Genomic DNA, 18,771 nt, shown 5'->3' with positions numbered 1-18,771 from the left:
CGTGAGTTCCCAGAGGCCTCTGGCAGTTAGTTACCTGACCACAGACCACCTAATCTCCAAAGTGGCTGCAGGCAAAGAGCCCCACAACCATCCCAGCAGCTCCCACTGGGTGCCGATGGCACAAACACACCAGAGCCCTCCTGCTGCTCCTCAGGCATTAGCACGGCTCTCGGGGGCTGCCTCCTCTCCCAAACTCCCAGCTGCAGGAACCGCTCATACAAACTGGTGCCATCCTGCAGACCCTGGGCTGCCTGGCACCGGCCCCAGACACTGCAGCACCCAGAGCACTTGAGCCCAAGGAGGTGGGCCGAGGCACTGATGGCTGCCACAGCCTGCTCTGCCCCACCAAGCTTGGAGCCAGGCTCAGGAACCCCTTGGAGCCACTGGAAATGCACCCCATTCCCAGGTGGTTCTCGGGCCATTGGGGCACTGCTATTAGAGGGGACAGGGCACAGAGGCGGTGCAGGTGTACCTGCTGTCGCTGTCTTCACCAGCCCCCAGCTCCAGCACCTGACTGGGGAGGGGGTCCTCAGCCAGGGCCAGAGTACACTGCCAGGTGTGCACATCCCCTGCCAACAGCTGGGTAGAGGGCAGGAGAGTGGGTGAAGGAGCAGCCCTGGGTTGACACAAGCTCCCAGTGCAAGGACGGGCACCAAGGAGAACCAGAAAGTGCTGGCAAATCCCCTGTGGCACAGGGCAGCCAGGGGCTGGGGTAGGCAGGAGAAACTGGGCAGCAGGTCAACACTGTCTGCACAGGGTTGTTTCCCTGTGGGCTGGCTCTCATGGGGTGAGCCTGGAAGAGGAATGAAGTGGCCATGGGCCACCCTGTTCTTCTGCCCCAGCCCAGCACTCCTCCCCTCTAAGCAGCCCCTCTGCTTTGGGGAACTCATGTCTGCCAGGGGACACAACCCAAAAGTCCCCGGCCACCTTGGGCCTTTCCTCAGGACTGTGGGTGGCCATGTGAGCTGCTCTCACCGCCTCTGCCATGGTGAGACCTGGTCCTCGGTGCTGCCAGACAGGTCCTGGCTGAATGGGAGGAGAAAGATGGGAACCAAAGGAGACTGCGGAGCAGGGCATGGCATTCATCTCCCAGCCGGAGGCTCCGATGGAGGGTGGGCTGAACCACGGCCCAGGCCAGGCAGTGGAGAGTTCACCTGGGGCTTTCCTCAGGGACCAGGGAAACCAGCAATGACTGTCACAGCTCGGCAGTGTGCCTGGCCACACCAGGACCTGCTCCAGTACCCCTCCGTTGTTCCCTGAGGGTGCAGCCAGGTCCCTTCCCCCATCCTGGCCACAAAGGTAGGCAATGGGCTGGCCCCTTACCTGAACACGTCACTCCAACATCCAAACCGTGATCACAGTACTCTCGAATCCATTCTGTGTCTCTGCAGTCAGACAGGGCAGACTCGGTGCCATCACACTCTACACCAGACATCCAAATGGGGCCAGATCCTGGCCCAAAGTGTGCTTCCCCATGAGCTTCAAGAGCAGATCCACAGCCCAGCTGCTTACAAACCACTGCAGCATCCTTCATGTCCCATAAGTAACCACTACACACGGTCCCCCACTGGCCCTGTTGTTTCACCTCCACTCTTCCAGCACAGCGCCAGCTGCCACCCTCCAGCCTCACCTCCGCAGCTCCTTCAAACACCAACATGGGAGCAGTCAGAAGAGCATCGAGCCCCAGACTGCAGGTCTGGGAGCCCCCCTTCCCACACGGAGTCACAGGCACCGGCATGGGAGCCCTCCCCCTTCCACGCTGTCCCCGGGCAACTGTGGGAGCCCCTGCTCTCCCCACGGGCTGTGCAGGCTGGGAGTGCCCAACGCCAGCCCTGCTGGGCCATTCACCATCTCACAGCCCTTGGCACCTCCTTCCACTCCAACAGCCCCATGCCCATGTTCACCTCCACACTGTGCCCCCAGGCCCTGCCCAGGGCACCATCTCCTCCCCAGCCCAGCACACCCTGCACAGCCCCGTGCCCCCAGGCCCACACCTTCCCCTGCCCACCACCTGCACTGGCACAACCCAAACCCACACCACACCCCGAGCTTTCCATGTCCTCAGGGAGCACCGAGACAACCCCAAGGATAACCCCAACGCATGTCCCCTCCTCGCCCCTGGCATCAGCCCAGCCCCCATGCTTGGCCAAGGCCCCTAGGAAGGAAACTTCTCTGCCACCTGTGGGTGCAGACAGCCCTGTCCCCTTCTCTCCGTGGGGCACAAACTGCCTTCCTGGGGTCGGGGCTCCCCTGCAGCCTGGGGGCAGCGAGCAGCACACAAACCCTCCAGGGCACCCTAGAGATTGACTGTGCCCTGGGGATCACTGAGTGCTGCCATCACCAGCTGGGAAACCACCAGCCTCAAGGGTAAAGCACTGGGGAACAAGGGGTCCCAAAAGGGTAACCCAGGATGGGGTGTCTATAAATGCAGCCAGGCACGGGCTGCCATAAATGCAGACAGGCCCAGGGAAAGGCAGAAGGTCCATGGGCTTGAACACCTTCTGACCCTTGTCTCAGGGAAGCCTGGAAAGGAACCGCGTTCCCAGTGGGATCCCCATGACCCCACTGGGCCCAGGAAGTGGGATGAGGGAACCGGCACTTACCCCTGCACAACTGGACCCAGAGGAGAAGCCACAGCACCTGCGGGAACACCAGTCCCTCTGTCCCCATCCTGAGAGTCCTGCCCTGCCGGCGCAGCCCTGCTGCACCCCACTCCCTGTCACGGCTCCCGGGAACTCACGGGGACAACAGCAATGGGAGGGTTATATATCTCTGCTAATGCCAACCCAGCTACAGGAGGAGCCAATCGAAGCAGCAGCACCTTTTTAGACATTATCGGGAGCCATCTCCCCTCCGACACAGCCCAGCCCTCCAATGAACTTCTCCAGTGCCATTCATGACCATATATGAGAGATGGCTCCGCTACAGGTGTCACGTCACTGTGGTGGGGGGCTGTCACAAGACAGGGCCAGTTGTGGGGGGGGAACAGGTTTTTCACCCCCTGAACTGTGCCATGTGGACTAGGAGCACTGAGCATCTCCTGCACTGGGCACATCCAAGAGACCCGGGTGCGAGTGTCCAGCCACCCCTGTGCCATGGGAATCACAGGGCTGAGACTGCACCGGGGGCTGTGTCAGGAAGAAAGAAAACAGCCCCTGCCCCTGCTTCAGACCCCACTCTGCTGGGAGCAGCAGCTGGGAAAGGTCCTTGGCCAGGGGAAGAGCTCCATTCCACGAGTGCTGGCTCATTCGTCCCTCCCCGGAGAGCCCCATGGTGGGTCCCTCGCAGAAGCCGGAGACGGAGCTGGGACATGTCCCTGCCCAGCAGCAGACATGCAGCCCAGAGGCTCAAATGTGTCCCTGACTCTCGGCATGTCACCGAGGGGCCGTTATTCCCCGTGGGTGGCTCGGGAGCTGCAGCCTGCAGGTGCACAAACCACAGCCCACGTGACCTCGCAGAGCTCCCCGCGCTCCGGAGGAAGTCTGTGGTTTTCTCCTGGCGCCGTGCCCAGGCACATCCCTGCGGTGCCCCCGAGCCACCCCTACCCCGACTGCTCCAGCCAGGGCTGCAGGGGCTGCTCCTTCGGCCTCGCAGAGACGGGGCCGGGCGCATCCCGTCCCTCATGATGCCCCTTTGATGCATGCGGCCGCTCTGTACTGAGCCCCACGGCCATGGGGTGCCATTGGGGATGTGACCTCACACCCTCCCATGGTCATCGCTGTGCACTCACAATTTACACTGTCACACACGTGTATGCGTGCGCTGTGTATGGGCTTCCACTGATGATGGTTCTTCCAAAAAGCTGCATTTTGGTGGGGCCTAAATATTATTTTGATGACGACAGAAGCTCCCACACAAGCCATATGCCAGCTCTTTGCCTAAAAGCTACTCCAGCACCGGTGAAATCCCAAGCTCTTACACAAGCCATGTGCCTGCTCCTGGTCCATCTGCCACTCAGCCACAATGATGTCATCTACAACTGCCACTTACCTCCTTCTGGCTTGTCAGGTATTCAGGCACCGCTGACATCACAAAGACGTTCACGAGCCATGTGCCAGCTCCTGGCCTATCATCTGCTCAGGCACCAGTAGCCTCACAAGCACCTACACAATCTATAAGCCTGGCCCTGGCCTATTAGCTACTTCAGGCATGAGTGACCTTATAAGAACCTGTACAAACCATGGGCCTTCTCCCGGCCTATGAAGCATTCAGGCACTATGATCTCCCAACGCCCTACACAAGCTTTTGGCCTTTGCCTGGCCTATCAGCTACTTGGGATTCAGTGACCTCACAGCCACCCGCACAAACCACATAGAATCATTTAGGTTGGAAAAGACCTTCAAGACCATCGAGTCCAACTACCAGCCATGCCCACTAAACCATGTCCTGAAGTACCCCGTCCACTTGCTTTTTGAATACCTCCAGGGATGGTGACTCAACCACTTCCCTGGGCAGCCTATAACAATGTCTGACAACCCTCTCGGTAAAGAAATTTTTCATAATACCTAACCTAAATCTCCCTTGCCGTAACTTGAGGGCATTTCCTCTCATCCACGTTCCTGCTCCAGCCCTGTCAGCTATTCAGGAAGCAGTGACCTCACAAGAACCTACACAGTCCACGGGCCTGCTCTGGGCCTATCAGCTACTCTAGCCAAGAGTGACCTCACAAGCACATATCCCCCTATTTGCCATCTACTGGTAGTTGAGGTATTCAGTCTCCAGTGACCTCACAAGCACCTATACAAGCTTTGCACCTGGTCCTGGCCTATCAGCTACTTTGCCAAGAGTGACCTCACAAGCTCCTTCACAAGCCATGAGCCTACTCTTGGCCTCTCAGTTACTCAGGCAGCAGTGACCTCACAAGCTCATACTAGCCTGTTTGCTATGTGCTCATGTGGTGCAGTGACCCCAGCCAGCAGCTAAACCCCCATCCAGTCACTCACTCACTCCCCCACAGCAGGGTGGGGGAGAAAACTGGGAGGGCAAAAGTGCGAGCAAAACTCATGGCTGATGAGAAACATAGTTTAGTAAGTGGAGGGGAAAAAAGGAAATGAAACAAGGGATGGAGAAGCAATCATTCACAGCAGCAGACTGAGGCCCAGCAATCTCTCAGCAATGGCTACTTTGGAGAAAGTCTCCTCCCAGTTTTATCTCTCAACAAGACACCATATGGCACGGAATACCTCTCTGGTCGGTTGGGGTCAGCTCTCCTGACTTTGTCCCCTCCTAGCCTCTTGCCCAGCCCCAGCCTCCTCGCTGGGGGGTCAGAACGTGAAACAGAGAAGGCCGTGGCATTATGCCAGCACTGATCAGCAATAGCTACAACACCAGTGTGTTATCAATGCTGGTTTAGCCATCAGCACAAAACATGGCACCATAAAATGAACTCCATCCCAGCCAGACCCAGGACAATCTCCACCCCTTCTTCCATACCATTTGCATCCTGCTCAGGTCCTGCAGTATTCAATGCATTTCCGTCAACCACCACCACCCCCTTCCCCATCCTTTGACATGATAAACAGAGTGTACTGGGTTTGGCTGGTGTGGCTCAGGTGGACCCAGGCAAGTCCCAGCCCACTCCTGATCTCTCCCCTCCCTCAGTCATCTGGAGTTTTTTGAAACATCCAATCAGGTCATCAACCTAAGGACGAGGCAAAACATGTAGCACCCGACTGTACCCCGCAGGAGTCTTGCAGGTAGCTCTGAGATCCCTTACAACCATGGGGAAAGGGAGCTCACCACCACCACCACCACCACCACTCATCTTCTGAGTGCGATACCTCAAAATGAAATTTGCAGTTCATAGGCCCATTGGCTGTTTTTTCTTGTTCATATGGTTCTTTCTGGGCATTCCCTTCAGGTCTTTTCCTCTTTGTCCCCATGCACATGTTCTTCTGAGGTTGGCATTTGGTCCTGGTTTTCTATTTTCACAGCTCACAAGGCCTGTGTCTTGCTGCACCGTGCAAAGCCCAGACTTTGCCCCAGTAACCCTGTATGGCCACCCTGCAGGGCTGGGCTGGGATGTGGGAGCCTCCCAGTCTGGCTCATAGGACTGGACCCTTCTTTGCACGTGACAGGATTTGTTATGGGGGCTCCTTAGAGGCGTCCTAGAAAGGGGCCATAGTCTTTGGGCATGTTCCAGCTTGTCCATGCCCCACCACCTTTCAGGCAGCCTTCCACCCTCTTGAAGTCTCCCCACACACATATCAGGCTAGTCAGGGCTTATTCTGCAGCCTGGTGAAGTGGGCGACCCCAGCCTGGCCTTTTCCTTTTGTTTCTGTTCACACTTATAATTCTTCGATCCATTAGATCTTATTAAAGGAGGTTTTATCCATTTCATACCTATGCTTTTGTGGCTATATTAATCTGATTTCTATAGCTTTATAAATGTTCTCTCTATATATATAAATAGTAAGGTGAACCTTGCCATCAAACTTACTGATCCTTGTCAGACCAGTGTTAAAACTTTGTTAAATTCCATTGAACTTACTGAACTCTGTCAAATTATTATTTTACCTCACTACAACATACTGCTGCTGGTCTCTTTTGAATGAGGTGCATTCCGCTCTTCTGTGACACTGTGGGAGGCTAAGGTCCTTCTTTTCCACTCTCTCCTGGTAGGACACCTATGAGGAAGAACCTTTTTCTTCTTTGGTCATTGCTGAAAGAAATGGTGAAGGAAGTTCAGAGAGGTGAAACATGGAGGGGTGTGCTTCTGAGTGTATTAAGAGTCCCTAGATGTGCTCTGTGCCTTCTGAAAGGGGAGAAATGCCTTCTTCTAGAGGGCAATGTTGCTGATGCTTGCAGAACCCCTTCTGACTACACAAGTGAGATGTTCCACAGGCACGCTTCTTCCATACTGTGTATTTGAAGGCACAGGCCAGAAAGCCAAGGATGGGTATCACAGCAGACAGAGGAACTGGCAATGAGCCTTTCCGAGACAAGTGAGATGAATCTCACTGGGATAGTGGGGGTTGTTCCTGGAGTCACTGTTGCGGTAAAGGGTAAAGGAATTTGGCAGAAAATAACCCCCCTGGCGTTCCAGCTTATCCTCAGATGTCAGAGGCACTGGGGGTGGCTAGGTTTAGTTTCTGAGTAATGTCCAATTCAGCACTCGAAGTCCGGTCGTGTAACTGTCACAATGACAAAGAAAGTGGGAGAGATTTGGTTTGCAGAGATTTGAGGTAGTACTTTGTGTGTCTTAGAAGCCTGAGGTTTGGAGCTGACGAATAATATAGAAGCTTTCAAGGAAGTTTCGGAATTAGCGGTATAACAGTAATAACAGTATCAGGACAGTGCTGTAAGGGAACTCTTTTGTATGCATGATGATGAACTAAAGCTCTTTTATTTTGTTTTTACTTGACAATATATCTACATCCATCTCCGTTAACGCTGAGACGCCTGCACAGACACAGCCTTTGCCTATACCCAGCCAGGTCGTTGGTGCCGAAAAAATTCCCCTGTCTGTTACTCCGCAAGAAACAGGGGAATTAGGGGGGGGCGATTGTCGCCTGACAGATCTGAAGCCGAAAGACTCGGGGATGACTAATGCAGATAAACGGATTGCGGGGGACGGGGGACAGGGAACCATCTCTATCAGGTGGTGCGATGGAAGAGCTGAGGGAGGTGGTGAACCAACTACAAGAACTGACAGTACGGTCTGAAGAGCTCCTGAGGGAGGTGGTGAACCAACTACAAGAACTGACAGTATGATCTGAAGAGCTCCTGAGGGAGGTGGTGTACCAATTACAAAAACTGACAGTACGGTCGGAAGAACCAGAAGTGAGGGAGAAAAGGTCATCCTCCCGAAAGGATGGACCGAGAGGGCAAGAGAGCGAAGATTCTCACCGTATACCGGCCCCGCTTCCCCCTCCCGTCCCCTTCTCGCCACCCCCTCCAGCACCTCCCTCGGCCCCTGCCCCCCTCCCCCCGCCCCCTCCTGCCCCCCTCCCCCCACCCTGTCCTGCCCCCCTCCCCCCGCCCTCTCCTGCCTCCCTCCCCCCGCCCCCTCCCGCCCCCATCCCTCCGCCCTCTCCTGCCCCCCTCCCCCCACCCCCTCCCTCCTCCCCTACCTTTCCGCCCCCCCTTCCGCCCATTGACAGCGGCCCGTGTCAGCCAGCCATGCACTGGCCGACGCCAGCCGTGGCCGTGGCCGGTCCCCGGGCAGGCCTATCCGCGCCCCCGCCACTGCCCGTTCATCCATCCCGCCTTTCGGAATCCGAGACGGTGAAACCGACTGCGCCCGCGATAGGCGCGGAGTCGCCTGCAGTAGCCTCTGCAGAAGAAAGGCAGAGGCATTGGAGGGGAATAATAAGAGATGCCATTATAAAGGGACTATGCTCCAAGCATTCCCAGTTATTGCATTAAATGGACAGAAAAAAAGGGAGGCGTTTGACTGGAAGGTCATTGAGAGATTAAGGAATGCTGTGAGTCAGTATGGTATTAAGTCTGCGTTAGCTCAACGATTGCTGCAATTCATTTTTTCTTCTGATACGCTGATACCTCAAGATGTTAAACAGCTAGCACATTTGGTTTTGGAGCCCGCCCAAACGTTGTTTTTCCAGCAGTCGGAGACGTTCTGTGATCGGGAACAAGCAACGCCACGACAACGAACAGATCCCTTATAGGGAGTAACCACACAGATGCTGATGGGTACTGGACCTTTCGCATCAGGGAACGCCCAGTTACAATGTATCACTGCAGTTCATCACCTACCACAGCTCTTGGCCTATCAAGCTTTTCTTTCCATACCAGACAATATTCGAAACCATACTTTTACTCAGGTGAAACAGGAGCATAATGAACCTTTCGCACAGTCTATTAATAGTCTGCATAGGGCAATCTATGCCCACCCTGACATGACCGAGCAAATGAAAGAAAACTTGTTCAAAATGCTCGCTTTCGAAAATGCTAATGAGAAGACGCGCAGAGCATTGTGTAATTTGCCGAGAAATGCGGCCGTCGTTGATATGCTAGAATACATGGATCGAGCTGTGGACTCACAGAAAACAGCCTATGTTGTCGCAGCTCCACGAGGAGCTACAAAGAAGCACAAGGCCAGTAAGACACCCTTGGTCAAGTGTTTTAACTGTGGCAAACGTGGACACATTAGGAGCAAATGTACAGCTTCTGCTAAGAAAGATGACAATACCACCAAGAATACAGGAAGAAGGGAAACTTTACACCGACCGTGACGGCCCCTTGCACGACGACACAAACGCAAGGATCTTGGGCTGCCAGCCCTCAGGCAGCCTCGTGACCACCAGATCCACCGCTGCAGGGAGCTCCGGCGTGGATGTGGAAACTGCAGTAGACATTACGTTGATGGACACAGGTGTACACTTGGTGGATAGCAACATAAAGAGACCACTGGGGTTCGGGCTCAGTGCCTTTTTAATGGGACGATCTTCAACAGCTCTAAAAGGAATTTTGGTAGTCCCAGGGCTTATTGATGCAGATTTTTGTGGGACTGTGAACATTATGATTCTTGTTTTAATCCCTCTTGTTTCTATTCCTAAAGGTACCAGAATAGCACAATTATTTCCATTCAGGTCATGTGTTCCAAACCCAGGTGAAGTACAACGTGGGGATGGTGGATTCGGCTCCACAGGGAAACCACAGGTATACCTTGCCATGGACATAACAACGGGTAAACCAGAAAAGGTAGTGCAATTGGAAGGGCCTGACGGCGTTATCGTCAAGAAACTGATGACAATCGCTACAGGAGCTGATGTTACGATTATTTCACGATATATTTGGCCTCCATCATGGCCACTGATCGATCCAAATTTTGGCATTGCAGGGATAGGGGGCACACAAGCCACCTTAGTAAGTCAGCTTCCGATTACATTTGTGTTCCCCTACGGTGAAAACGTTACGACGCGTCCGTATGTCATGACTACCCCAACTGAATTGTTTGGCCTCATAGGCCGTGATTTATTGAGCCAAATGAAGGGAATGTTAGTGACCCATCCTTTTTAGGAGCAGTCACTGGGGGCAGCCAATCCTGAAAATTAGCTGGAAAACAGAAGAGCCTGTTTGGATTGATCAGTGGCCACTAAATTCTGAAAGGCTGCTACAAATACAAGAGTTAGTTGAGGACCAATTGAGAGCGGGACATGTTGTTCCTTCTACTAGTCCATGGCATACACCAATATTTACCATTCCCAAGAAAACTGGGAATTGATTCCCCTCTGCTCCCAGGGGCTGTTCAAGGCTGAGTTTGCTCAAGTAACCTCTGACTTGATCCCCACTTACTGCTGGTTCTTTTCCTCCAGGGTCCTGCCAACAGTCACAAAGGCCTGGCAGATGTCACAGCCAGAGAAGTCATTAAATTCCTCAGCCTTATTTTTCCTAAACTTAGGAAAATCAGCAACAGGTCCACATGATCCCTGTCTATTCTTTTACGGTTAATGAACCAGTATCAGCTCATCTTGCTGCCTCTATCCTCCCCTGCATCTCTCAAGGCAACGGGACCTTTGGCTTTGGCATCTTCCCTACATCCTGGGACAAGGTTTCTACATTCTGTCGGCAGCTTTCCCTCCTTCCACCTCCTGCCTGCTGCCTTTTTGCCCTGGAGCTCAGTCGGTTCACACAAGCAGCCTCTGGAGATGGTTGCTTCTCTTCAAGGGTATTTGGGGAGATCCTTCTTGTGCTTGCAGGAGGCTGTCCTGTATGGCCTATCAGATTTCCCATGCTGCTTCCCCCTTCAGAGCTGCTTCCCATGGCACCACTTGTCTCAGTCTCCTGAGTGTGTCAAACTCTTGTCCTCTGGAGTCCCAGGTCTGTGTTCTGCTGCTGGCCTTGCTCACTGCCCCTTGGTGTCTCATCCCCCACTAATTCATGGCCATGACAGCCAAGACTGACACTGAACATCATCACATCCTTAACCAGCTTTTCCTCGTTGGCCAGGATCAGGTCCAGTTGAGATTCACCCTTGGTGGCCCACCTAGCAGCTGTCTGAAGAAGTTGTCCCAAAAGCCTTCAGGCTGTTGGCACCCTGTTGCTTTGCCTTGCGAGGGAATGCCAGGGCACTTAAGTTCACCACAGGAACCTGCTCATGAACCTGGAGACTTCCTGGGGTTGATGACAAAAGTCCTTTTCTGTTTCGTCTCCCTGAACAAGCAGTTTGTGACTTCCAACACAAGGTCACTCCTGCTGACTCCTGCTCTGATCCTAAATGGCAAAAGCTAGTCCAACCTGTTGCCTGTTATGTAGAGGACCTCTACAAACCCAAGCTTCCCCTTCATACATGGGGGATACTCCTCATCGTCCCTGCTGCTCCCTGGGCAGAGCCTGTATCCCTCCATTGCAGCACCACAGCTCAGCAACCTGTCCCACCACGTCTCATTTAGTCCAAAACCGTCACAGTTCTGTGACAAGCTATGGGTCTTCAGCTCCTCCTGGCAGTGCACATTTGGTCCACGGCATCTCAGCTGTGACGGTGTTATGGAGCACAGACTTCTCACAGGGAAACCTGAACACTGGTCCTGACCAGAAGACTATTGAACATCGAGTTCTTAGGGCTGCGCTGCACCGTGCTGCACATACAGCACAGCCATCAAACCTGTTCTTTGCTGCACAGATCCCTTGGCCACAGGACAACCTCAGCAGCAGGTTGTCACACAAGAGCCTGCAGGCAGGTCCCACTCTGTGCTGGACATTATGCCTCCTGCGTGGCCTTGCCTGTACCTAACTGTGCAGCAAGATGTTCTCATGAAAACATCATTTCTGTTTGACTGTAGAGACAATGAGTAGAGTTGTTTCTTTTGTAAGAAAATCCTACAGTAGCTTGAATGACCAAAACAGGAGACTGTCTTCTATGGATGGGGTCTGCATGCTTTGCTGCATTTGGGCCAAAGGCCCGCTCAATGCTACACCACCTGGGAGTCCCCCCATCTAAAGGGACCGAAGATGATCTGCATGATTCTCTCCTTAGAGTGTTAACGATGATGAGCGCAACTTTAAAAGGTAGTTCACAGTGTCCGAATCCCTTTCTTATTGGGGTCATAACAGACCAGGACCTCCTGGGGAAAAAACCACTCTCAGCACCCTTGGATGCAGCCCCTGTGGTTCCTATGGAGTGGTAAGGGTGTAGTTTGGTTGAGTAACCCCGGGCTTGATCCCCATCCACTGCTGGTTGTTCTCCTCCAGAGTCCTGCCTCACAGCACAGAGGCCTGGGAGACCTGGCTGGTATTAACCAAGGCTGTGACGTAGAGTACCGCAGATCTATCTAGACCTAATCTTACTCAATTCGCCAGTGGTCCTACCTTATCTTTTTTTCTCCTGTAACAGTTCCTGAAGTACCAAAAGTTCATCTTGGTGCCCTTGAATTCCTTCCTGAGTTTCTACTGAGTTTTGATATGGACCATTGCTGTGCTTGGAGGATACTGTCCTTGAAGACAAGATGTATCCAGGAACACTCTGAAAATTCTTGGTCTTTCCGTTGATTGTATCAAGGGAGTGAGTAAAAACCCCTGTGCGACATGCTTCATGTTCATGCAATGCCTGCAGCTCTTGGGTGGAGAAGGGTCAGACCTTGCCTCTCTGATGGCATCTGATGACTGATGCCTCTGACTGATGGCATCAGTTAAAGCCACACAGGCACCAAATCGCACCCTCTGCGATGCCGTCTGGAGTGTCTGTGATGTACCACCCTGAATGGGAATTGCTTTCCCGTAGGTCCTGTGAGGTCCATGCCAGCCTTGGCATCTGGTGCAGCTCTGTGGCCCTGGATCTGGACATTAAATAGAGTACCTGCCCTGAATTCTGTTAGGCAATGTGGGGACAAACATGGGACACATGCCATTATAGCCAGTGGAGGTATAGTAAATTCAGCTGATGGAAAAGAGAGAGAGCCAGCTCTCGCTATGGTACATGACTGCAATCGTTCATATGAATACCTGTATAAACTACCATGAAGATAAGGAGTAGAAAAAGGTTCTTTTGGCCTTCATTTGGTCATAGAGTGTCATGTCACTTGGCCAAAGGAATTTCCCACCAGGCTCATACATGATTTCCGAGATGTTGCCCTGTCCTATGAACTTCTCCATTACAGTTTCCTGTTACCTACATGTATCTTGGACCACCTCTGGCAACTCAGATGTCAACAGGTATTTGCGTCTGAACACCTGACTCCTGTGATTCATCTCCATTAATTCAGATGGAAGCTGAGAGAAGGAGCTCCCATGCAGGTGCCTATTTTGTGCCCACCTGAAAAGAGTCAAGAGGAATCCCACCTCCTGTGGCTTTGTGGTGTGCATGGGAGAGAGCTGAGTCTCCTCCAAATGCCATGAATAGAAACGCAGATGAAACCCCACCATTGACCCAAGGATCCCTTCCCTCAGCAGGTGTAAAGGAGAACCCTGCCTTCCACTCTCTGAGTATCCTGTCTAAAGAATAACACAAAAAAAGTGGTACATTACAAGTAACTCTGAGAGAAGGATTATATTTCTGGAAAGAAAAAATGGTCACATGTAGATGTAACTTTGTCTCTGAGTAGAAAGTTTTATTTCATGAAGATGTGGCTCTCCATAGCTGAGGAAATATACATCTGTGATTGCCTCAGCCTGTTTGCCAGCAGGTTCCCCTGGAGCCCCAGGGACACCTGGAGGGAGCCCAGAGGGGGCAGAGAAAGGGCTGCCTTGGGCTGCTCCTCTGCTGCTGAGCTGGGCTGGGCTCCTGGGCTGGAGGGAGCTCATGGCAAGCAGGCAGCACTGCCGAGAGACAGCTCTGCCCAGGAGCAGCTCCTCTGCAAAGCGCAGCAGGGCTGAGGGCACTGCCTGCAGGCACCGAGCGGAGAGGAGTGATGCAGAGAGAGTTTAAAGGCGGTCTGGAGTGAGAGGATGCAGAGAGCTGACTCAAAGAGAATTCTTCACAGCCCTCTGCACGGTAAGTCTCTGGGTGCAGGGAAAAGCTGTGTGCTGGGGCAGGGACTCTGCTGCTGGTCAGGGTAAGGACTCAGCCTGCCTGGGGAACTGCAACAGTGGGGAGAAGCTGTGGGTGGAAGGAGCAACCCTTGGTGGGGCAGGGCAGGGCAGGGTTATTCTGCTACCAAGAAGATGCTGCGTGGGTCAGGGATGCTCAGAGCTCCCAATCACCCCCAGAATATTTCAAACAGGATGTTTCAAGCAGAAGAACAAGGCAGGGATTATTATAAAGATAAGGAGCTTTCCTGTGTCTATCTTCTCAGTTTCCAATTCCAGAGGGGTAAGGAGGGAGGAGAGACAAGGAGAAGTGGAAAAGGAACACTCAAATTTCAACAAGTCCCTGAGACTCCTGAACTGCAACTTTGAGTGATCAGTAGGTCTGCCAAGAGCTTCCTAAAATGCCTTCAGCCACTCCCCTGCCTATGGGCATCACCAGAATCACCTCTGCTGCACCTCTCAGGGTTGTTCTGATCTGCCCTTTACCACCTGCAAAAAGGAGCATGTGCCTGGCCAGTGCCCTGCAAACAGGCATGTTTCTGTAGGGCCAGGGGGAGCGCACAGAGATTGGGATGGGATCTGTGAGTGCTGACAGGGAAAAGAAAAGGCACAGGGAAACACCTCCCAGGAGGAAAATCTCCAGCCAGCAAGAATATAATCAGGGAATGAGATCAGAGGAAACAAAACGCAGAAATGTTGTGGGAGAGAGAATTCAGAAAACTCTGTATGATCTCCTCCAGTGCAGACCCCTTCCTCTGAGCGAGCCCCTTTGGCTCCTCTCCCTCCCAGCAAAGCCTCTGCCCTCAGAGCTGGGGGGTCCAAGGCATGACCCATCTCCTCAGCAGCCAGAGCTCCAGCAGAGCCGTAGGTGCAGCTCTCCAGCCACGTGCCCATTTCCCTCTGCAGAGCTCAGGGCTGAGAGCATCTGCCTGGCACTGTTGGTGTCTGGGAGGAGGTCTGAACAGCTGAGTAAGCAGAACTTTCCTGAGTGCCCGGCTGCCTCTCCCAGCCAGACCCTCACTGTATTTTCCCATGTTTCTCCAGTTGTCTGTGTTGTTTTTATTGTTATTTCATTCTTGCTGTCAGGCCCTCTGGGAATGGGAGTTTTAGCTGCAGGGTCACACACTGACCTTGTGGGTCCTCCTATGCAGGTGTGTCCCTGGAAATGAGGTGTCCCAGCTTTCACCTGTGGGGCTGTGGGCAATGCAGTCTGTGGGGCTGGGGAATGAGCTGGTTTTCCCTGGATTAGATGTAATCATTAGGACATTGGCTATCTCTTTGGGGTGGCTTTCCAAGCTGTGAGCTGTCCTTAAGCAGGGAAGTTGTTCACATAAGCATCTTTGTGTTATCTGAAAGCCCACAGAGAGAGGTGCAGAGATGCTATCTATAACTGAGGAAATGCTGTTGGGTTGATGAAATGAGCCGTGTGTGTCCTTTTGTAGAAAGAGGGTGCTGAGACCTTGAGAAAGGGTGAGACATTTAGTGGTCTGCAGTGGGTCCCTCTCCTTTCAGTAGTGTCTGGTGGCTTTTACTGGTACCATAGGAGTGTGATCGCCCTCCATCTGAAGAAAACTGCAAGCACAGGGTAGCTGGGAACAAGCCCAACCAGTTCCATTCACTCCTCACTAAGCCACAGTGAATCCCTTTGCCTCTCATCTCTCACAGCTGGTCTCTCTGAGTGCAGTAGAAATGCTCATGATTTCTGATTTCAGAGAACACTCCCAGGGCAGGATGGGGGAAAGAGGTAAAAAAACGCAGCCCCCCTAAATCTCCTTTCTGCACCCACATTCTTTAACACTGGGACTGCAGATGCTGACAAGCCCTCCTGTGTTAGGAGTGATTTTATCTGACATATTCTGACTATCAAACCCAGCCCCCCGCCACGTTCCCATCTACCCACTGCAATGGGGCTGGGTCGACTCCTCAAGAGACAACGGGCAGAGGCCCTGCTCCAGCACACAGAGCCACAGAATATGAAGCTGAAGACCAGAGGCAGAATGAAAGTTTCTCCTGAGGAAGGGAAAAGGTAGCGTGTGTGAGAGGAGGAGGGTGTATGAGACATATCTTTGGTTTTGCTCAGAGATGTTTCTGGTAATTTGTCACTGCCTTTTCCTCCTTGGACAGTCCCCCGTGTCCAGAGGAAGCATATGCCCAACAGCAGTTCCATGACTGAGTTCTGCCTCCTGGAATTTGCAGACACACGGGAGCTGCAGCTCTTGCACTTCTGGCTCTTCCTGGGCATCTACCTGGCTGCCCATCTGGGAAATGGCCTCATCATCACCACCGTAGCCGGCGACCACCGCCTCCACACACCCATGTACTTCTTCCTCCTCAACCTCTCCTTCCTCGACCTGGGTGCCATTTCCACCACTGTCCCCAAATCCATGGCCAATTCCCTCTGGAACACCAGGACCATTTCCCACCCAGGATGTGCTGCCCAGGTCTTTCTGTTTACCTTTTTGATGTCAGCAGAATTGTATCTCCTCACTGTCATGGCCTATGACCGCTACGTTGCCATCTGCAAACCCCTGCACTATGGCACCCTCCTGGGCAGCAGAGCTTGTGTCCACATGGCAGCAGCTGCCTGGGGCTGTGGGTTTCTCCATGCTGTGCTGCACACTGCCAATACATTTTCACTACCATTCTGCAAGGGCAATGCTGTGGACCAGTTCTTCTGTGAAATGCCCCAGATCCTCAAGCTCGCCTGCTTGGACTCCTTCTTCAGGGAAGCTGGAGTACTTGTGGTTAGTGTCTTTGTGCACTTCTATTGTTTTGTTTTCATTGTGCTGTCCTATGGGCAGATCTTCAGGGCTGTGCTGAGGATCCCCTCCAAGCAGGGACGGCACAAAGCCTTTTCCACGTGCCTCCCCCACCTGGCTGTGGTGTCCTTGTTTGTAAGCACTGGCATGATTGCCTACCTGAAGCCCCCCTCCATCTCATCCCCATCCCTGGACATGGTGCTTGCAGTTCTGTACTCAGTGGTGCCTCCGGCAGTGAACCCCCTCATCTACAGCATGAGGAACCAAAAGATCAAGAATGGTATTAGGAAACTGATTACATGGACTCCTATTTAGCACCAAGAAACATCCCATCTCTCCACAAATGACTGCCAGGGTATTCCACACCAGTCCTGACCTGTTGTTGTTGTTGTTCTCTTTATTGTTACTGTAATTATTATTTTTCATTTATAATGTTCCTACAGTAACATTTGGTTTCCTTTCACTTCTAAAGAGGTATGAACCCCCTCTGGAGGGTTACCTGGAGCCTCTATAAAGGTGTCTAATGCTTGTTGAGAGCTGAACACATTACAACATCTGTGTAATAAAATGAGATCTCTTCTGTGCTGCGCATGAACACTGGGCTTGTCTTCCAATGCCGGAGTCAGGAGTTGCTCAGGGTTCTGCATGACTGCAGGAGCAAAAGCCTCTCAGTCACCTTGTGACCATGTAGAGATCAAGGATTGGATTTAGGGCTCACCCGTCAGTGTCTAGTGACAGTGGAGGCCATGGCTGGTCACTGAGTGACATACCCAAGGCTGTCACATGTCAGACGGGGCAGACAACGTCATTCTCAAGGGGAAACTGGAGCTGCCTGGAGATCCCCCAGGCTCTCCAGGGATAGAGTGTGCTTGAGATGGGCAGTGAATGGAGCCCCACAAAGTGAGAGAGCACCCAAGGTGGAGTCACCGAAGGTAAAGGGCCAAATTGGTGTATCCACAGGGAAACAAGGACTCTGCAATCCCAGAGGAGGCAGCAGGGACCCCACAGCATGGGTGAAGAGTCTGGAGAGTGATCAGTGTCACCCCCATTCAGTGGAGGCCCACTCATCCCTAGTGTTGATGCAGAGGAAGGCTGTGGGTCACTCAGAATTGCTCTGTCAGGGCTTGCAGGCACTTGGACGTGTCTCAGACCACCCCGGCACTGCAAATGCAGCAGGCCACACAAAAGTGTGAGTAACTAACTGCCACCCTCCATCCCCACTGGTTAGAGAAGGAGCTCAGACCAGGTACTCGCATGCAGGAGCTTCTTTTGTGCACATCTGCACTGCAGCAGGAGGGTGGGTCTGTGGGGTGCATGGGGGAGCTGAATGCCCATCCCCTCTGAGGGTTTCTAACCAGAGGCTGGATATCTGCGCTGGCTCAGCGGAGTCACTGACCTACAGAAGGGGAAATGGACCTCTTGCTGTCACTGCCAAGGGACAGAAATGGGGGTTAACAGAGGGGGAAATCTCCATCTCTTTTAGACACCTGCTCTCTGTGAAATCATGCTCTTGGAATTAGCTGCCCTCCACTCTTTGGAGAGGGAATTCAAGAACGCAGTGAGAGAATTGATTTCAGAGCCATTTTTCATCTAGAATGCCTTGCCCAGCCCTATGCAGTCATGGCGCCCATGGTATCTAGGGGCAGGTCTGCAATCTGCTTGGTTTTTCTTGTTGCTGTCTCTGTCATACTTGCGATCCTACAGAAATGTTTGGATCCATCCCAGCTGTGCTAATGGTTAAACCTGCTGTGTGTGACCTAGAAGCATTCTGTAAATGCTTACAGCGCTCTCACAGCTGGCTCCCCAATGCTATGCCTTTAAAAAGTGGCGTCTCACCACCAGAGAGACCTTCAGTGCAGGTCCTGCAGACTGGACTGTAACTCAAAAGATCATGAAAGGACATTGTCATTCAGCTGCATCCTAAAAGATCCTCTAGCTTTCACTAAGTTCCCCACTGACGTAGAGGATGAGCTCAGCACCCCAGTGTGATCTGTTGGGGACCCATGTCTGGATCCAGGGCTCAGGTGTCAGTGCCTAGCGCAAACAGAGTTGGAGAGTTGTCTCATGCTTACCTGCCTTGGGCGGC

The 18,771-nt window shown here is 52.9% G+C and overlaps 3 protein-coding genes across 3 annotated transcripts in view; 2 read left to right on the top strand and 1 right to left on the bottom strand.

Annotated features, from left to right (window-relative positions):
• Positions 1-18,771, top strand: part of LOC142025982 (scavenger receptor cysteine-rich type 1 protein M130-like) — a 329,010-nt gene that overhangs the window by 90,109 nt on the left and 220,130 nt on the right. The gene's annotated exons all lie outside the window — the stretch shown is intronic.
• LOC142025968 (antigen WC1.1-like) overlaps positions 1-18,771 on the bottom strand; it is a 90,147-nt gene that overhangs the window by 7,128 nt on the left and 64,248 nt on the right. The gene's annotated exons all lie outside the window — the stretch shown is intronic.
• LOC142025970 (olfactory receptor 14A16-like) lies at positions 16,074-17,000 on the top strand. The gene has a single exon (XM_075018719.1). The coding sequence runs from the start codon at positions 16,074-16,076 to the stop codon at positions 16,998-17,000; it is 927 nt and encodes a 308-aa protein (XP_074874820.1).

The sequence above is a fragment of the Buteo buteo genome, chromosome 31, assembly GCF_964188355.1.
Source record: "Buteo buteo chromosome 31, bButBut1.hap1.1, whole genome shotgun sequence".
NCBI classification, from domain to species: Eukaryota; Metazoa; Chordata; class Aves; order Accipitriformes; family Accipitridae; genus Buteo; species Buteo buteo.
Note: the sequence above shows the minus strand (reverse complement) of the source record. Positions and strands in the feature narration are given on the sequence as shown.

Bases quoted from the DNA above. Each gene is read 5' to 3' on its own strand.
- LOC142025970 (XM_075018719.1), top strand. From the start codon at position 16,074: ATGCCCAACAGCAGTTCCATGACTGAGTTCTGCCTCCTGGAATTTGCA.